This window comes from Brachionichthys hirsutus, chromosome 14 (genome assembly GCF_040956055.1).
Source record: "Brachionichthys hirsutus isolate HB-005 chromosome 14, CSIRO-AGI_Bhir_v1, whole genome shotgun sequence".
Lineage (NCBI taxonomy): Eukaryota > Metazoa > Chordata > Actinopteri > Lophiiformes > Brachionichthyidae > Brachionichthys > Brachionichthys hirsutus.
The window spans coordinates 8662660-8682448 of NC_090910.1; the positions used below are offsets into that span (position 1 = coordinate 8662660).

Here is a 19789-nt window from a genome sequence, read left to right on the forward strand (position 1 = left end):
CCCTGGCTCGTTTGTAGTTGCGTAAATCCACCCACGTGTCGTGTTTCCAAATTGCGCGTTAAATCCACTCGAATAGAAGTTATTGTTGCCTTCGTGCTGCTCATCGCAACGATCCAACTCCTAATACGCACAAGGAACTTCTGAATGAGACGCGCATTCATTCACTGGTGTCGCTTATGTTAAAAAAACCAAAAACGTGCAGGATATTCATCACACAAAGTCAAGCCCCCCCCGCCCCCCCCCGGGACGCAGCTCTGGATGATGGGGGTGATTGCGCGGAGGAGGGCGGCTACACTCAGACAGACGCAGGCGCTCCTGTAGGAGTAGCGCGTAAAGGGAAGCGGAGTACGATGGGGCGGCAGACGTGGTTTAGTCTACCTCACCTCTGAACACACGCACGCACACACGCACACACGCACACACGCACACACGCACTGACACTTTCTCTTGCACACCTTTTAAGAGTCACTCAGGAGTTTTACCGACGTCTGGGAATCCTGCACAAGGAAGCTCTTGAACTCCACGGACGGAATGGACGCGTCTCGGCTGATCCTTCTGTTGCTGTTCTCCGGACATGTGCCAAAAGTAAGTCATCCAGCCTTTCCTTACATTCTCCTCCTGTTTGGAGTGAAGATCCAGTTCACAGAGGACAAGACTGACACGCAAAGATCAGTTCTAAAGATCAATTAAATCCACTTGTATCTCCATCTTGCAGCCTTAAATAGCAGTGTGTGTGTGCATCTTGTTCCTACAGCGCTGGTCTGCAGTTCAGATGATGCTAAAGATGCATTTAAGGAATTACGTGTATGATAATCTGCATGTGCTTCAGACTGAATCCATTTATCTGTTGATCTGCTCTAGCTTTCTTCAGAGTTTTTCTTTTTGCTGTGCTTCCTCAGAATGATTTTCCTTCTCCAGTAATTTCAGAATGTTCCTAGATATTTTCTCTCTCGTCAGAAATGACAGAAGTTCTGCAGCTGCTCTTCGTCTCACTGCTCACAACTCTTAACACTTACTGCGTCTTATCTCTGACAGGCATCAGCACGATTTCAATCGTTTTCAAGCTTTCTGGGGGCAATTGTAGAAATCTGGCAAAGTCTGATTCTAAGAAGATTCCCACTTAGGATGCTTTTATGTCTTTTGGTGGATTGCTGTCATTTGCCACTTAGCGTTCAGCCTCCTTTGAGGCCTGTCAGTGGAGCTCTTTCCATGGGGAACAGACTGTAAAACACCGATAGGTGACTGCAAAGAATTCTTCCTCCTTATTCCTCTAATAACTTTCAGCTGTCTGGCCCACCCAAGTCTTGGAAAGTTCAACCAGGTAGGTCATATGTTGACATTTATTAGTGGCTCTCATGGGCACCAGTGTGGAAAACATTCAATGCACTGCGTTGGTGCCCTCCACGCTGTCCTGGGCGGCTGCTTTACAATAACATACCCTGACATGTTTCATTAATATGTCTAGAGAGGAACCGTGGTGTTGAATGGGCAACAGAAAATCCTGTAAGTGGCTAAAGTGCCCTTGTTCGTGGCTGGATGTCACCGTTATTGGTTTAATGCAATGCAGATGGGAGAGGAGTAGATAGGAGCGAGGGTTTGGGGATAATGACGGCTTTTTTATTATTTTTTTTACACATATAATGTTTTTTTATTAATACGGGCATCCCAGGCAATATGCTTATTTGCTCCCCCCCCCCCCCCCCCAATGTGTTAGAGAACAGCTACCTTTCTTATTTGCGTATATTAAATATAATACAGGGGACGCAAGCTGTCCTGGTTTGCTCCAAAATTCAAAGATTCTTCTAACTTCAACATGAAAATGTTGTTTATTCTGTAATAACCAGTTTCACACTCTGAATTCTGTAATTGCTGTAAGCTACTGGCATAGAAAATAGTTCCAGTACATAAATACGCCAGAGAGATGAGATTATATATTATTGTCTAATTCTTGGAGAAAACCAAAATAAGTCCAATTATTTTTTTGAGACAATGCAAAGACGCTATTATCCTGAGATATTTACAAGCCCCGGCAGCTTTGCGACACAATCCAAAAAGCAAGCGTGTCTAAGTTTTAAAAATCCTCTCCTGTGCACGGCGTTCGCTGTCTTGCTAATGAATCCCAAGCGAGGCTGCATGAAGTGATGGCGATGAAGAAGCGGTTCCCCAGCCCAGTGAACAATGGCGGATTAGCACATTACTCTGCATTGTTTGGCCACACAGAGATGCAACCTCGCCTTCATGGCGCTCTCCTGCTGCCTCTCCTTATCTTGCACTCAAATAAGGCAAGACTGGCAGCCGTGTGAAATTGCAGCAATCCTAAAAAAAAAAAGCAGGCGAGCTGCTGAGCTGGCAGCTTGGATGAGCTCTTTGCTAACAAACCATCAAGGCTGGCAGGTATTTATGTGATGCTTTGCTCATGGAGACGCTGTGTGTATGCTCGTGTCGTGACTCTAAGGCTCTGCAGACGACCGTGTATCATCTGCATAGTTTGGGACTGGCGTTCTAATTCATTGTCCGAGACACCCGTCTCCATGTCTGAGCAGAGCGTAGGTCGGTTTTCAACCTCTTTAACCAGCTGGCACTTCATGATTGCCGCCTCCTCCTTGTCTCTTCATCGATTATGAAATGCAACCCTAATGCAGCCGCTCCGATAAATCACCTTCCCCGAGCGCTGACGGTTATTCTTAATGGCCTCCTTCTGTGTGTATTCTGGTTCAGTTTACGACATGCTGGGATAGACATGAACTAATAAACCACCGCCATGCAACGAGGAGCGCTCGGCCCCTGCAGCCCACGCCACAGGGCAAGGCACACATTCCGGCATCATGCCAGCGCCACGAGGAACTTTGTTCCCTAACCCTAACCCTAACCCCCTGCAAACTGTCACAGCTTGAAGCTGGCCTGTGCTTTTCCATGCACTAACTTCTCCTGTCTTCCAGATCCTCCTCCTGCAATCAGCTCATTCCGGTCACCTTCTCTCCCATGCTCACCTGCAGCTAATCTCCCAATCTCTACATATACTCAGCTCAGACACCACACCCTTGCCAGATTGTTAGCGATGATTCCTACCTTCCAGCGTTCTGTTTTGACCCTGCCTGACCCTTGGACTCTGTTTCTTTGCCTGCTCCTTTGGGTCTGTCTGCCCGTTCGTTCTGGTTACCCGGTTTATGAACTCTGCCTGATTTCTGGAACTGCCTCATTCGGTCTGGATTTGTCTGCTGGTTTGGACTGACAATCTGGTAACGAACAATAAAGCTCAGTTTCTGGATTTCCCCTGCTACCGTAGAGCGTTTGGGTTCTTACCTGCCTTGGTCCTTGACACAAACAAATAGACAAACACAAACCAACTCTCGAGTGTTAGAAATGGTGCCACCTCAACTGCTCCTACAGCAGAGATCATATTTTGTGTACTTGTGTTTGTGCCTGCTAATCAGGCCTGGTAAATGTTATGTCCTCCGTGTTTACGCGACGTCCCTTGACCCTCATTGCACCAATACCTTCCGTGCTCGCTCGTCTTGCGTCTGAGGAAACGGGATGCAGCTGTTCCTCCTTTAATACACTTCTTCTTTCTCCTCCCTTCATCTCCACTGACCTTCTCAGCCTGCTCGCTGCTGCTCTGCAACCTCGTCTTTGGCCCACCAGCTCGCCGCTGGGGCTGCCGGTCCACTTTTTTCTGCTTTCGTTGATATAGAATAGACGAACGATCGCAGCAGATTACTCTTTGCCCCCCCCCCCCGCCGTCTCCATTTCCGAACGCATTTGCATGATGGCATCTATTTGCCAGGCAAGAGACGGCTCTGTTTGGATTGCATTTCTGTGAATTAGCGGTGTTGTTAGACTCCGGATCATTCTAATCCAAAAGTTATGCTGCAGGGAAAGAGATGAACAAAATAAGCTTTAAATGTGAACTCAATTTACAGGCTCATATTCACCGACTGCAAACTGTTTACCAGCCTCATCCTTGTGGAATATGATTTATCTCAGAGTCTAATTGCAGTGTGGTGGAAGCCCACTAGATTCTTTGACGCCTAAATATGCTTTGGGCCCCTTCCACAGGCGCTGCCGATGCAGATGTGTGACGTCGTGAACGAGATTGAGATGGAGAAAGAGCGCTGTGAGAATAGCACCTTTGGGAATGTCACTTCAGGTAATTTTCCAAATCCTTTTTTTTCCCTCTCTTTAACTATTCGAGGGGACGGGAGGCTACTCCAAGCAAATGGGAAATAGAACGAGTAGATTAACCCTCTGCTCTTGAGACGATCATTATGAGAGTCAAATGCTGAAGCTGATATGAAATGCCCCGTCAGCACCAGACACAAAAAAGAAATTAATAGTGGATGCTCTGATTTCTTTTAGTGTCGTCGTTGTTAAACAGCGACGGACGGTAGGAACCTTTCTTTATACGTATAAACATATTTTAGTTCAAACATTTACGTTCCCTTACTCGACTTCCTGTCCTGCAGTGCAACTATTGGGACTATTGTGCATCGGTGCAATGATAAATTGTCCTTGTCTGACACTACTCTGTCTGACTGTGTAATACACAGGACCCTGACCTCTAAGTGAGCGTGAACGCGGATGCAGAATATACATTTTTAGAGTTGGATTACATCCATCAACATTTGTGAGGTCGTACGCATGGCCCACTGTTTGTTCACGACTTTAACGAGTGAAACGCTTTTATTGCTATCTCCATTTGTTCACGCTTTAATAAAAACCACCAGACGCGCTCGGCCTGTTGCTTAAGTTCATACGGACGAGCTGCGTGCGGAAACGGCTCGGCTGCTTATCTCTGCAGTGACACTCATTTCTCTACCTCCATATCTGCTTCCTCCACAGGACGGTAATAGAAGCTGCTCTCAGAGGTCGCATCCCTAATAAATGAATTAGCATTTGTGAGAGAAACCATACGTTCACGGTCTCTGGTTACACCGCAAAAACACATGTCGAAATTGCTCGGCAGTGAAACGGATCAGGTGGGAGAACTAATTTCTCCTGACAGTTTGTGTATTCTGGTGAAAAGTGCGACCAAACCTTCAAGGACTTAAAAAAAAAAAAGTATCACAGCAAGATAAGGGAGACACTTTGAGCCGCATGATGATGTACAGAGGAAGCAGAGAATTGACAGGAGTAAAAGCTTGTGCAAAATAAGAGTAGAAAATAATTACATAAATGTTTTCTGATTCAGCGAAGGGCATTTAAGACATAAAAAAACAAAGTTAATATATTGCCTAAAACAAATCATCCAACCAGTTTGATTAAATACCTGAAGATGTCGATGAAGTCGACGCCACACGTAGGTTTCCACAAAGCATCACAGAGCTGCTTGAAGCCTTGGTCCTGCTGCTTGCTGCTGATGCAGGGCGGGCATTGATTGCGTCAGCGCAGGAGTTCATTTAATCATTATGTCGTGTTAATAACGTCTTTCCCGGCAGGCTGTCGAGGCATGTGGGACATTGTGGCCTGTTGGCCCCCGGCCGGCGTCGGCGAGGTGGTGACAATAACCTGCCCCACTTACTTCAGCTACTTCAGCGACCACCACAAAGGTAAACGCACCTTCCTCCAGTCAATGTTAATACATAAAAGATGCTCATTTTAATTTCCTTTTAGTGTTCAGTCTAGTTCCTCTTATCGTGTATTCATAAAATATTTTTTTAATTTGTGGTTTTTATCAAAGCATAAAATATTATATATTAAAAAAACTAATGATCTTCTTCATTTTTTATATTTAAGGGTGTATTTTCATATAGTAGAGCCTGGTGATTTTGGAAGAAAAAAAAAATACTTTGGTTCCGTACAAATGAACATTTAAAGTCCGGGTGCAGCCGAAAATGATCAGGAACCCTGCAGAAAGCCAGAGGGCAACAACTCCAGGAAAGGGGCTATTAATTCAGGAGCCTCGTGATGAGCTTCCTTACAAGATCAGTTTGATAAATGTTCCGACAGTTTTACATTTAATTTATATTCCTATCATTTCATGGAGAGAGGCAAACGAGACGGTGCTCAGGACAAAGCTTGACCCTGTGAACCCGGCTGTTCAAATAGATAGTGGAAGTTCTCCAGGCGGTTTACTCCCAGGATAGAAAGTTAATCCAGGTTACTGTAACAGGTATGCAGCATTTACATGAGCCAAATGAAAGACCAGATCTAAAAGTCAGTCAGGGATTACAGTCAGAGTCTAAGAAAACAAGGAGAGCCCCATCTTGTTCTTCCATCTTTAGTTTGGAACAAGCACAGACAAAGAGGGGGGGTTAAAATAAGATGCGCACAATTAGCACCATGAAGACACTCCCTGCATTTCTTTCATTTATTTTTAAGAAATGTTATTATGGTTTAATGAGAAATCAGAGCCAGGAATGTAAGCTTTTTGGAATGCTGGTTTTTTTTGCCCCACTATGAAGTGAGCTTGAATTACATATTGAATTTGTTTGGCTCATTAAATGAGGCACACACACCTCAGCTGGCTTCCGTTGTGCTGCAGATCAGTATTTTTTTGTGATCCAAAATCTTTTCATCAGGTCCTTTCCCCCCTCCTCTCAGAGTCCTTTTCCGATCTCTGCTGATGGATATCCGTTTCAGCTTTATTCACCAGCTCAGGGCTTTCTACCTGCTCTTCTCACGCCTTTGCCTCAGTGATCCTGCGAGGCAATGATTGATCTTGCTGTCTGACTGAGAGATGTCAGAGTTTTATAATGGTCGAAGACACTGACCTGTGCAATAGTCATGTTGGATCACCTTAATGAGAAACGGTTGATTTTGGTGTTTTAGTCTGCAAATGTATCCGCTAGAAAACACTTAGAAAAAGGTTATTCTATCTCATGACCTCCTGAAACTTGAGCTCATGCTGCCACCTTTGCATGAACTACTTTATGTTCTGCTGTAAAGTTTTTCATATGAACTCTATCTCCCCTGAGCCACTGCTGGATGTTAGCATGGGGGGGGGGCATGTTGCATTTAAGATTTTTACTTTGAAGGTGTTCGGCAAAAATAGCAATTCCTAGACTTGCGTGTGGAAAAAACACAACAGGCACATTTAAAAGAGGAGACTTCCTCAGAATAAAGGAAGTTGGCGAGGATCCAAATATCTTTATAGCATGCTTAATTTAACTTCGACTATCGTAGTTTGAGCTTTAAATTTAAGTAAGGTTAAATCAAAAGCATCACTTCAACACTTTGTCAAAATCTCTCAGCAGAATGAGACACAATGACTTTGACCTAAAACTTCATAAAACCCTGTAAATTGTTTTTTAGTTCCTAAACCTGTCAGATTTGTGAGTTCTGCTCCTGATCCTGACCCGGGTGTCGTAGGAATCGGTAACTTTGCTGCACCAAGTTCATAATGATTTTCTTTATGTGCAGAGGATGTGCTTTACAGTGGGTTCTGAGTGATGCTTTGAAGTGTAAAAATAAAGAAAGTCATGCAGTGTTTGCTCTCTGCTGGTGTCAGGCTTTTTAATTCTAACTGTGAATGTTTGCAAATTAGCTGCTTCATAAATAGAAATCGTACCACGGATGTGTCGCTCTGTCTGTGTGAGTCACACCAGGCTTTAATCTACTGGTATAGTAAGTATATAAGCAAGCTTTATTTATAAAGGAACTTTCAAAACAGTTATAAAGTGCAGCACAATTTGAACAAAGGAAAAACAATCAATTAAAAACAAAAAAGCATTTAAGGCAAATGTGTAAAGAAAGAAAGGTAACGTACATCCGACATCACTAATTAATTTGTCTGAACCAATTTGAAAGGTGATTTTTGTTAGTCATAATATGGTGCCGTAATAACAGCATTGACAAAGTGGTTATTATTAATGATGTTTCCTTTCTTAATGTGGTGTTTCATCTTCTGTGATCTTAGCAATGATAGAAATATTTAGAAATTTGGTGCCAATATTCATATTCAGAAAATGCTGTCATGGTGGCACCAAATAAATGCTGAATGTTAAACTTGCTCGTATTTGTTTTAGTGTTCTTTAGCATGTTAGCGTGGTTGCACACTCTGGCTCTTCTAGTTTTATCCTTTAGGGATCACTTTTGATGCTCTAGACTAGAGCAAATTGACTTCATATCTCATGTGGACAGAGAAGGACATTCGTAGTTGGGATTAATTACAGCCGTCTGAAACCCTATTAGAGTAAAATGCAGTAATTCGGAGAAAAATATCTGTTTCAGCATTAATGATTGGGAAAAAAAAGTCAAAACGAGCTCCAGCAAGCTGATGCTTGTTAAATGCAACACCACACCCCAAAACTAAAAAGAGTTGACTCATGCTTCGGTAATTAGAATTACGGCCAATCAAGAGCCATGAATCATGAACCCCACCAGAACCGTTAGGGATGTTGTTGCAGCAAGTATCTCTGAGCCCGGCTGGAGTGATCGAGGTGACCAGAAAAAACAATCTTAGCCCATTATCAATGAATGACAGAGAGTCCATTGACTTCAGCAGGTTTTGTTGTAGATGACGGATGGAGATTCTTCCCTTTATGAAACAAAATATTTTCTGGGGTGAGCATGACCCAGCTTGGCGAGGTCATCTTTTCCTCTTCAGATGACTCCGCGCCGTGGTCGATGATGCTTTCTCCTGTCGCACGCAAGGAACTGCTGTCATCAGGACCCACAACACATCAGTTTGCTGAAAATATCCTTCCTGCATTAGAATTCACAGATCAAGGCATTAGTGGTGGTAATTGGACACTGAGAGGTTTGCCTGTCCGTGAGCTTCTCCTCCTCTCTGGTACTCGCTGATGTTGAACGGCGGGTTCCTCTCCGACTGTAGAAAGCGTAATGGATTGCATTAAAAGCTAAGCAACCAGTCGTATGCACCAGTTAATAGTTATGGTTTGACTTAATTAAAAGGGACTTTTGGGCTTCAACAGAGATATTGGATCATGGAGTGCCCATCTAATTAGAAAGATCATTATTTCACAAGTGGTTTTAATTAGAAAAATCAAATTGAACTGATGAGAATGAAACGAGAACAACAATGAGCACGAGATTTAAAGGAAGGACAAAGCGTGAGGCTTTTATTTATGCGTTTCTTCAGAAATGTTTTATTTTACGTTAATGAGTTACAAATAACTCTCCACTTACTCTCTACCAACTTGTCCACACTGGCGTCTGAATGATGCACATGGAGCTCATTGAGAAGCTGCAGCTCAACCTACTGGGATTGATGAAGAAAGTAGCAGCTGATGAATAGACCTAAGAATCCAAATTGATTAGAGATAATGATCAGAATTAATTAACTGTATATGAAAAGCACACCACAAATACCTGGTAATAGAAGAAAATGCATTATTGTGCTGCCATCATTTGGGCAATGTTTGATTTGTTTAGCAGATAAAAGTTAAGAGTAAATAAACATCTACAGTGGAAAAAAAGAAATTCCTCCATTATGAATTGCTTTGATTATGTTATTTATAAGTCTATATTATGAATATTACATTTACATCCTATTCTAAAAATGTCTTACTTCATGTCATATACTTTGATTAATCATTCATAATATATAATTGATTACACGTGAGCAATTATCAATTTAAATAACCAATTATCTGAATGTGATCTAAATTTACAACTAAAGTAAAAACAATAACTCGGGAATCGCGCCATGAATATCGACATGAGGATGAATGAAACAAGCGAAAGCAAAGCTTCTCGTGATCACAGCATTTAAAAAAAAAAAAAATTCTAAATTTAATCTTGAGCCAAATAAGCAAAATCAAACTTTGTTGTCATGTGAAAGCGTTTGGAAGACTGAGTGAAAAGCTCGACTGCAGCCACGAATCTGCATGATGGACCACTTTCAAAAGATGCAGGCATGATTTGCAGCGGCAAGAGAAGCTTGTAGGTGAAAGGGGGGGGGGCAAAATGAAAGAGTGAATTATCATTTCCATCACTGCCTGGCTTTCTAATGGTTCTTCATGAGGGGAAAAAAACAGAAAGTTGGTCCTGAGAGTGGAATTTAAAAGAGGAGTCAAAAGACCTTGAGAAAAGTCTGAGGGAGCAGAAATAAGAGCCGATGCGTTGTCGGCATTGAGTCATGGGGAAATGGCCTTGCGGTTTTTAAAGAGCTTTTATGCTGTTATTTAAATGTGATTTAATTGGATGTGAATTTGAACATTGCATCGCAGTGATGGGAAATGTCTTTAAAGTGTCTTACTATTTGTTCAAGGGGACGTACATGCATGTCCTCCAGATGGAAGGCGGTATAAACACTCCCGTGGCGTCCGAAGCTGTGCTTTCATGTTGCCTCATCGTCGACTCTAAATTCTAATTCAGACAAATGTTTAAGGTATTTTAGGAACAGCGCAGTGAGTTTGTTTAACTTTAAGAAGTGTATGGATCAAGTGTAAAATGTCTTATATAATCCCAAAACATGTGAAATGTCCTTAAACCAGCTGGAGCTTCCTTTCCTTCATTTTTTAAAATCTGCGCTTCCCTTCTCTCCTCCCTTCTGCAATATCCTGCAGAAACAAATCTGTCGAGAAGATGGGAAGCTCCCTGCTCTGACTTCTAATGAGTACACGTCTTGAAATATGACTTCACCTCTTCTTCAGATCGTGTTTTCATCCAGGTTCTGGAGGCGGATGCAGCCTGCGACCTTCCTGCAGTACCGCTTCAAAAAAAAAATGTTCAAAAGTTCTTTAGAAAAAATAAAGTATGTTTATTCATTTAGAAAATAAAAGGGAGCTCATCCCAGTTTGGGGTAGACTGTCCCTGACTGAGCATCATTTTTAGCAACCAGTCTGTGCAGCTGAGTGCCTGCATGTGACAAGAAGCATAGAAGGTACACAATCAAACAAATGCGTTGTAAAGCTCCAGATGGAAGCCCAGGTCTAAACTGTGTCCGCTGAAATACATCCAGCAGCCGCTATATCCTCTCACTTGTGTGCCTTTCCAGAACTTGTTGGTCTGACCTCTGCGTTTCCCGCTCCCCAGGTAACCTCACCAAAACCTGCACAGCAGACGGGTGGACTGAGATGCATCCATTTGACATCGCCGTGAACTGTGGATATAATCTCAACAACACGGGCGACGATGTGAGCCAAACCGCCACAGTCCATAAGAGGCAGCGGAAGCCAATGTTCCAAAATGTGAATGAACTCGGCGATGCAGCGTGAAAACCGATTCGAGAGCCAGTGGGCAGGAAGTATTTGATTAGAACATCCAATTTTTTTTCTCTGTGGGTGGGTTTCGTCACGGCCATCGGGAGCAGAGGTGTACTGATTGTTAGTCCCCCCCCCCCCGAACACTCCAGGATTGGATTTGTGCTTCACCTTAAAACCCCCCGAGGAGGAGTGCTGAGATGTAATTCAGACTTTTATTATGTAGAACTGATTATAGTGCTCATCGTCATGTAGAACTCGACTCCCATGGGTGTGGAGCTAAGTGGCATTTCATTTAGTCTTATTTTACTGACGCTGGTCTGACTCCGTCCAAAGTACACAGGAACTCTAAAACTCCCACGTTAAAACGACGTATCCTAGATCAGTAAAGCTGTGCAGAGGCAGAAGTGTAAAAATTTACATTAAAAGTGCTGCTAAAAAAAGCAACGACGCTATCATCTTTCATTGCTTTTTAAGGCAGGTTACGTCTCTTTGAAGCACAGCAAATGTGATTTTCATCGACGACGTCGACCGACTTTGTAATCCCTGCATCTATTAACCAGCATTATGAGTCATTAGAGGTTGCTCGTGCTGCCTTCAGGGTACGTGAGAGAATAAGTACATCTTATCCAGTGTAACGCAGGGAGAGTTGATCTTGTCTGTGTTGATGAAGGTGGAGCGGTGGTGAAGATGGTAAAAGCTTTCTGGGTGGGCACGCTGCCCTGCGAGTCACAGAAGAGGCCTCGTTAGTACGCCACATAGGAATTCCGGAGGGACCCGGCTGGTGGAGCACTTTAAAAGGAATTCAATGTCCGTTTTTCCCCCTGCATGCTTGTTAGCTCACATACGAGTGCCACAGGATGTAGAGCACTTTCATAAAGCACAAAACATGCAGTGCAATGAGAAAAACTTTCAGGCAGATCTGAGAGACTGTGTAGCAGCCGGTGGAATCTAAAAAAAAAAAAAAAAATCAGCAACATTAAATCCAGACTTTTTTTATGTTTCGTATTGATGTCTTTTTTTCCATTAGGGCAAGTTTTTCTGGCAGGTGAAGATTGGCTACACCATCGGCCACAGCGTGTCCCTCGTTTCGCTCACCACAGCTATCGGGATTCTCTGCATCTTCAGGTATGTAAATACATACAGTCAGAGACTTATTGCGCACTTGAAATCAAAATCATGAATGTGAAATGTTACGAGTTGAATGTAATAACAGTGTTAAATTCAGGTTATAAAGACTGCATGATCACATGAAAATAGAGGCAGTCCAAGGTCGGAATAAGAAGTCTGAAAACGTGAAATGAAGCTGACCAGTAGTTTGAGTTGTTGCAGGGGACCGGGAGGTAGAGGTTGGAGGGAGGGGTAATAAACGAGGGCTGGGGGAGTTGGTTCATAGAGTCAGCAGACTCGCCAAGTTCAGCAACACTCCCCAAGATGTTTCCTGGCTGGATTAGCTGTAGCTGCAAACACATAGATGCATGCTTTTACTCTTAATGGGGATGTGGGGTGTGTTCAAAGACCATGTTCGAAAGAGATGCTTAGCAAAAACAGACAAAATAAAAATTGTGTGTCTTTTTTTTGTCTTGAAGGAAGCTCCACTGCACGAGGAACTACATCCACATGCATCTGTTTGTGTCGTTTATCCTGAAGGCCATCGCCGTGTTCGTCAAGGATGTTGTCCTCTATGAGGTCGGGGAGGTTGACAACTGCTCCTCAGGCTCGGTGAGTTAATTATCTGCTGTTTGCTGCGGGTGTTTTTACATGAACGACCCAGAGATACTGAAGAGAAGCCCAGAGGATGATTTTTTTTTTGGACAAGACGGGGATGTAAATAAAGATCAAATTCAAATCATTGTACAATTTTATAAATTAGATTTACGTTCTCAAGGCTGTCTTGGCGCTGAGGACGGGACTTCAGTGGCTTCTCTCTGTCTCTTTGTGGGATAAAATGAACAGAAATAGAAAAATTCTCAATCTGAATTATTTGTGTCACAGTTAATCGACCTGCACTTCAAGAGGCGGCTTGTGTGAACAGATCTCTAGCAGCGAAAGACATGTTAAAAAATAAGGATGAAAAATATTTATAGTTGCTGAAAATGTGAAGCTCCTTGAACCAGGCTGCTCTGAGATAAATCTGGTTTGATGCAACTACAAGCCATTGATGCTCGTAGTTGCATCAAACCAGAATGACTGTCTGTCTCACCACCACATAATGCTGACCGCAGGCCCTTGAGGCCACAGTGGCGTTTATGTTACATGATGCGGTCCCACTGCGAGAGGCGCTTCGACCTCTATTCATTAGCGATCTCTCTGGTCGGCCTGTGTTTAATGGAAGTATCGGGTTGACATGAGACAGCTGCTGTCATGTTGAAAAAAACGACATGATAGAGTCAGGTCTGGTGCTGCGGCGTGGATGATCTGAATGGTTAGTTCATGACCCCCCCCCCCCTTCTATTGTCGGATGTTTTAATGGTGAGATAGTGGTAGGTAGGGTATTTCAAGGTTGCAATCCATATCATGACACAATATCAATTCTTAAAGTAAGATATTTATTTCTGTTTTCCGTTTGGTTTTTCCAGACCTATTTTGGGTCTTGTTCGTATTTTTGTTGCGTTTTATTTTATTCTGTTATTATGTTTCATGCAAATTTGACTCCATATTATTTCTTGTATGCATTCATATAGCGTGCGTGAAAATATAAATATTTATGCGCATCGCAAGAAGAATAATCAGTTCAAAGAAATGTCGAACATGCACATAAGTTGGAATACTCTGTACTCAGCATTTTACCAATCATATGTATTTTTGCAACAATTTAAAGTACTGTATGTAACAGCATTGGAATTTACTAACCCATTAGGATTGGCAATGTAAAATAATGCATCTACGGCAAAGTACCATTGGAAAGTATTAAAGTGCAATATTTCCATCAAAAAAAGTATAAAGTTACATAAAATGTAAATACCAAAGGACTTAAGTGAACATAGTTAACTAAAAATATATATATATATATACTTTGATGTGGCTTCTAGGACTTTCTCACTATCAGTGAACCAAACTGAGGAGGAGGCGGTGTGTCGTTCACTCCTTCGGTCTTCATTGATGATTAATGATGCTCATGTCTCCATAAGAATCGTCGTCCTCTGCAGGGACTCGTGTGAGACCAACCCAGTCATTCATCATCCTCAGCATTTCATACTCCTCCTGCAAGCATCCAGCTCAGCCTCTGAAAGAATACAACATCATACTGACACGCTGCACCAATCAGCTCAGCCCACTCACACCAATAGGAAAAGGAACCTTTTATCCTTTTGTTTCATAGCATTTTATGTACATTTATGTTTCTGCTTCACTACATCTCAGTGGAAAATGTGTCTAAAAAAATAACACTTTTCATACCCTTCCTTTCCTATCTATCTACTATCTACTTTTTGAGGTACTTGGAGAATATTTCCTCTACTAACTACTTACTGACTAAATTATTTTAAAGCGCTCTTAGAATAGCTGAAAAAATGCATTTATTTGCATTTCATTTAGCGCAATGCCACTCGTGGAGGAGAAGAATACCTCCATCCTTTATTAGAGGTTATTCATAAAATGCACTGTACCTCTTTACGTCTGCAGTTGTGAATGTTAATAAACCAGTGGCTTAAAACTGTCTCATTAAAGGCTATAATTGATGCAAAGCATGAATAACAAATAACGTATGAAATTATAATGTGGCCATTAGGTGATAACATCCTGTTAGTGAGGTGAAGTTAAATTAAATTACCGTCTCTTACTTACTGACGATACAATATTCAACATTCTGCTTCATTTAAACTGCACAATCACCACAATTAGACATTCTGTGGAAATAAAGCTGCTATTATGAGAATATCAATTATCCACTTTCCTGATTGATCAAATCCTGATTATCATTGTTTATAATCAAGGCCTTAAATGAGGATTCTGTTTGATTAACTACCGGTAGTTGTTTGAAAGCTCAGAGGCACATTAGCTAGCTTCTGCTAAGCTCAGTTGGTTATATCAAATGTACTGGTTGATGAAGCACTGTGTGTGTGTGTGTGTGTGTGTGTGTATTTGTGGGTTAGTGTGATTCCCAAGGCAAAAATCAATAGTTGCATTTTAAAGTTTGAATATCAGCAGTGGCCTGCACCAAAGGAAACCGATAGTGACATGCAGTTGTAGTGAAATGAAGCTGCACCGAAACGTCTTCATTCCAACGTTGCACCTGTTCACTAGACCTCACGTGTTTGTGTCCGTCACCAGGTTGGCTGCAAAGTCGTGATTGTGTTCTTCCAGTACTGCATTATGGCCAGTTTCTTCTGGCTGCTGGTGGAAGGCCTGTATCTGCACGCGTTGTTGGCCGTCTCCTTCTTCTCTGAGAGGAAGTACTTCTGGGCTTACATCCTGATCGGCTGGGGTGAGAGGTTCCTCCTTTTATACCGCCGTTCCTCTCCCGGCGACGGGATTGAGCTGAAGATGGTCTCCATGTTGTGTAATAACCCTTGCCGTGCACTTCTGTTGTGTCTTTAGGAGGCCCGGCAGTTTTCATCACTGCGTGGAGCATCGCCAAAGCCTATTATAACGACGTGGGGTACTGCTGCACTATAGAATCCGCTCTAACGTCAATGTTTCATCTGACTTTGCCGTGTTACATCCTTCTTGAATATTATTTCATGTCCCAACAGGTGCTGGGATATAATCGAGACCACTGACGTGTTCTGGTGGATCATTAAAACCCCAATTTTGGCATCAATCCTGGTTGGTTCACAAGCCTCCAGCATTATCTGTTCAAATTTCATTACAACAAGAACCATCGATGTTTCCGTCCATGTGCCTACCTCAGACATCATCATAGATATGGGTGCAACCCCCCCCCCCGACCTTGAGCTCTGAGAAAGCTTTCTAAAGCATAGCAGAGCAGCAGCACCTTTGTGCTCCGTCAGGGTAATCTGTCTGAAGGCTTCAGCGCGCCACGCTCTCCATTATTCCTGCTGTTAATCAACACAGATAAGCGGTTCAGGCAACCTCAAATTCTCATCCAAGCTTGGCGCGTTTTCAGGATAATGTAGTATTTTGTGCTGTTGTTTTGTAGAACATTGTATGAAACCACAGCTCCTCCAGCAGTACATGGAGTACAGATGGATTCTAAATTACCCATAGATGTCAGCGTGAACATGAATGACTGGCTGACCGAGCTGGGATTGGCTACAGCTCCTTGAAAAGCCCTGCAAAAGCTTATCAGTCTCGGGAAATGGATGGAAAAACTCTTCGCTGATGTGGAGCGATGCCCTGCTTTGACTGTCTTTCTTCTGCAGCAGTTTTTTTTTTTTTTTTTTTATCACTGCAGGTTTGGTTGTGTTCAGCATGCTTGCTGTCACCTGCCTCTGTGTCTTTCTCTCTGGGGCGGCTGTTATGCTTTTGAGCACATCATGAAGTCTGTGTGATGCGTTGCTGCAGCAGAGGCCCAACACAAATTAACAATTTAGATAAAGCCCATTTTTCTACAGGGCGGCGCCACAATCCAGAATTTCTTCATTTCATTAATTTCTTATCTAATAAAACACTGAAAGATGCAATGCTTCTTAAGTACAAGTATGTAAATGGCCAAATACCATTACGCTGTCTTTATGTACCCCCAGATCAATTTCATTCTGTTCATCTGCATCATACGAATACTCCGCCAGAAAATCAACTGCCCAGATATAGGAAGAAATGAGTCAAACCAGTACTCGTGAGTACATTTCTTTTCTTTTAAAGTTGTAAATGTACTATTCAACTGCGTTTTTGTCTGGGGCTGAAAATGAAATGTACTGATGAGGGGAAAAAACGAAGATTGTAATTACTAAGATGCCCATATTTGTTCCGTGGGTACAGCTGGTGCGGTACATTATTAGTTTTCTATTTCAGACTTCTTCTTGTTAATTCTAACTTTCCTTTTCAAAAAAGAAAGCCAGTCAGCGCAGCGGTTTTACCTTCCAACTGAGTTTGTTTTTCTCCTGTGATGGAGAGGATCTCCTAAGACAGCCCGAATGCATGAGCTGTTTTTCCTACTGGCTATTTTAATGGTGTTTCCCCCCCCCCCATCTCTGGTCGCCTGAGACGAAATGTAAAATGAAAAGTAGTCCTTAGTTGCATTTCATTATTGACATATACAGACAGACAAAAAAAAAAGTTGGGATATTTGAATCTGTTTTGTGTTTTTGTCATTTCAGGAGACTGGCTAAATCGACGTTGCTATTGATTCCTTTGTTTGGAATCAATTTCCTCGTGTTTGCATTCATCCCAGAGCAAGTGAAGACGGAGCTACGGCTAGTTTTTGACTTGATTCTGGGGTCATTTCAGGTATGACCTCAGCCGAGACACTTTGGTTACATTTTTAAAGTGAAGTCCAAAGTCGCAGTTTGGTATCCTGTCAGCTCGGACCCATGAGTGTTATTTATTGAAGAACATGGCGAGGGGCCTCGTTCAGTGTCAGCGTTTTAGACGCCAGTGTTATTGCACTTCCTCTCATAATGAGCAACGCAGCCAGACGGCACAGCTGTATTGCAAACCACTTGGAAAAGCTTTCCAGCACATTCCTCCCTTCACTTTTGCCATCTCTATTGCTCAATATTTATTCATTTTTACTATAAACCAACTATCTCAAGCTATGTGTTACTTAAATATCAGCCGTTCACATCTTTTATGAATTAGCAAAGACCAAAGTGGAAATTTGGCCTCGCCCTGTCATCGCCCTCTTATCTGTGTTTTTCTTTCCATTTAGGGTTTTGTGGTTGCAGTCCTTTATTGCTTCCTCAACGGGGAGGTAGGTGCACCTCTCCCACAGTGATGGAAACAACATTTGTATATATACACACTGTTCAAACCTCAAGATCGCCTTGTAGAGATAGCACACGGTGAAATTGTGCTCTATCTGTCGTGTTGCGATTGCTCCCTCTGTGCGCCTCTCACATTCGCTAAGAATCTTGAAAGTGTTATGACTCACCAGCGCTGGATGTTCCAGCCTCGCCTTATCCCTCAGAACTCCTCGCAGCATATTTTTTAAAGGGTGGGAGGGTTGCAAAGCCTTTTTGCAGGGCGGTATCCAGCAATATCTCAGAGGCTCTTTGTGGACACATTAGTTATGTTCCCAGTTCTGGGCCAGATTGAATCGCACTGATGGGCTGGATGGCAAGACTTGACACTATGCCTCCTGAATTTTAATCTGGCAATATTGTAAATGCGTTATTGTAAACTTGAAGAACTTGGCTTTGAAATTACTGCTGGTGTGTGTGTGTGTGTGTGTGTGTGTGTGTGATCTGGAAATGGTGGCAAATCCAGTCACAACAAAACACATGAACTGTTTGATGTCGACAAGCAACAGACACTATCACAATATAAAATAGCATAATTGCCGCAATATAACTACGGTAATATAAAGCCACAATCACAGGGTCAAAATGCAAGGTGGGAGGAAGATCCGGGGAGAACATACAAACTCCTCACAGAAAGGTATGAATAAAGCTGGACAAAAATACAAACAGGCTGTATTCGAAGTTCAGTAACAAGAGAATGTCTTTCAGTTGTGACATTTAAATCTTGAATATATATATATATTTCCTCATATTATATATACATTGTGATACATGTGATATTATGATAATCAATATGCTTGGGCTATAGATGTTAGATAATGATCAGAAAAGCTTATGACCACATCTTCTCCCATGCAAATGATATGTTAATTCACTGTGATGTGAACTGGCAAAGCATAGATTAAAATATACGTATACGTAAATTGTGGGCTGTATTCAAGAGTTATTGTTGAAATCTATTGTAGGTCCAAGGGGAGATCAAGAGGAAGTGGCGTAGGTGGCACCTGCAGAGATACATGAGCGCGGACACCAAATACCAACATCCATCAATAGGCAGCAGCAACAACTTCAGCACCCAGATCACCATGTTTACAAGATGCAGTCCGAAAACCCGCCGGGGTTCGTGCTGCCATGACGACCTGTCTAGCATATGACTCATAGGAAGATGCCAAAAGAAAACGACACGCCGTCTGTAAGATCTAGAAAAAAACAAATAGACACTCCAGTGTTAGCACGTGTATTCATGGAGGATGTGTTGCTTGAATGTGATGAGGGAAAAGGACGGTGACGGTAATCAGCCTCCAGGCAAAGTATATTCTTAAAAAAGATTTATCTAACAAAGACATTTGAATGAGGACCCTCACATTTTGTCTTTCATGATTTGTACAGATGAACCTGTGAGTCCTAGCAAACATGGAACCCCATCATGCATGTCGTTGTTATAGTTTGTGCGGCACCATCACATGTGAAGGAGAGTGCCAGTGATGCATTATGGGTGGTGGGTTTGCGTGCTAAACTTGAGTGGTGATGGAAGATGTGTTTGCAGGCATATTTTACGAAACAGAAAGGATTGTAAATGAAAGAAGGATATGTGCAGCATTTTTGTTTTCCCTCACTGTGTTGGACAACAAGAAAGGAAACATGGCTGATAACCAGCAGCAAACTTTATTTTCGTAAATGCCAACTGGATTCAGGCCGGGTAACCCGTGCGATGGGTTTGGACTTAAACTGCCCTTCTCTGCACTATTACTCTCACGAGAGACTGACGACCCTTCGCCTTTACTTTTACCACTACGGCATCTTCTTTCTGTTTTTCCGAGC

General features: G+C 42.5%; 1 protein-coding gene across 1 annotated transcript; it reads left to right on the top strand.

Moving 5' to 3' along the window:
• The first annotated feature begins 531 nt into the window (after positions 1-531).
• On the top strand, positions 532-19122 carry vipr1b (vasoactive intestinal peptide receptor 1b). The gene is made up of 13 exons (XM_068747739.1): positions 532-585; positions 4057-4147; positions 5436-5546; positions 10939-11039; positions 12136-12233; positions 12695-12827; positions 15378-15531; positions 15645-15705; positions 15800-15872; positions 16754-16845; positions 17327-17456; positions 17878-17919; positions 18934-19122. Exons 1-13 carry the CDS (start codon positions 532-534, stop codon positions 19120-19122), a joined length of 1329 nt encoding a protein of 442 aa, XP_068603840.1.
• The last annotated feature ends 667 nt before the right edge of the window (positions 19123-19789 follow it).

What these genes read in the sequence shown, in the direction of transcription:
- vipr1b (XM_068747739.1), top strand. Translation starts at nt 532, where the DNA reads ATGGACGCGTCTCGGCTGATCCTTCTGTTGCTGTTCTCCGGACATGTG. An exon ending in ACAACTGCTCCTCAGGCTCG is followed by an intron (nt 12,828 to 15,377) that starts GTGAGTTAATTA and finishes GTCCGTCACCAG; the next exon opens with GTTGGCTGCAAAGTCGTGAT. An exon ending in TGATTCTGGGGTCATTTCAG is followed by an intron (nt 17,457 to 17,877) that starts GTATGACCTCAG and finishes CTTTCCATTTAG; the next exon opens with GGTTTTGTGGTTGCAGTCCT.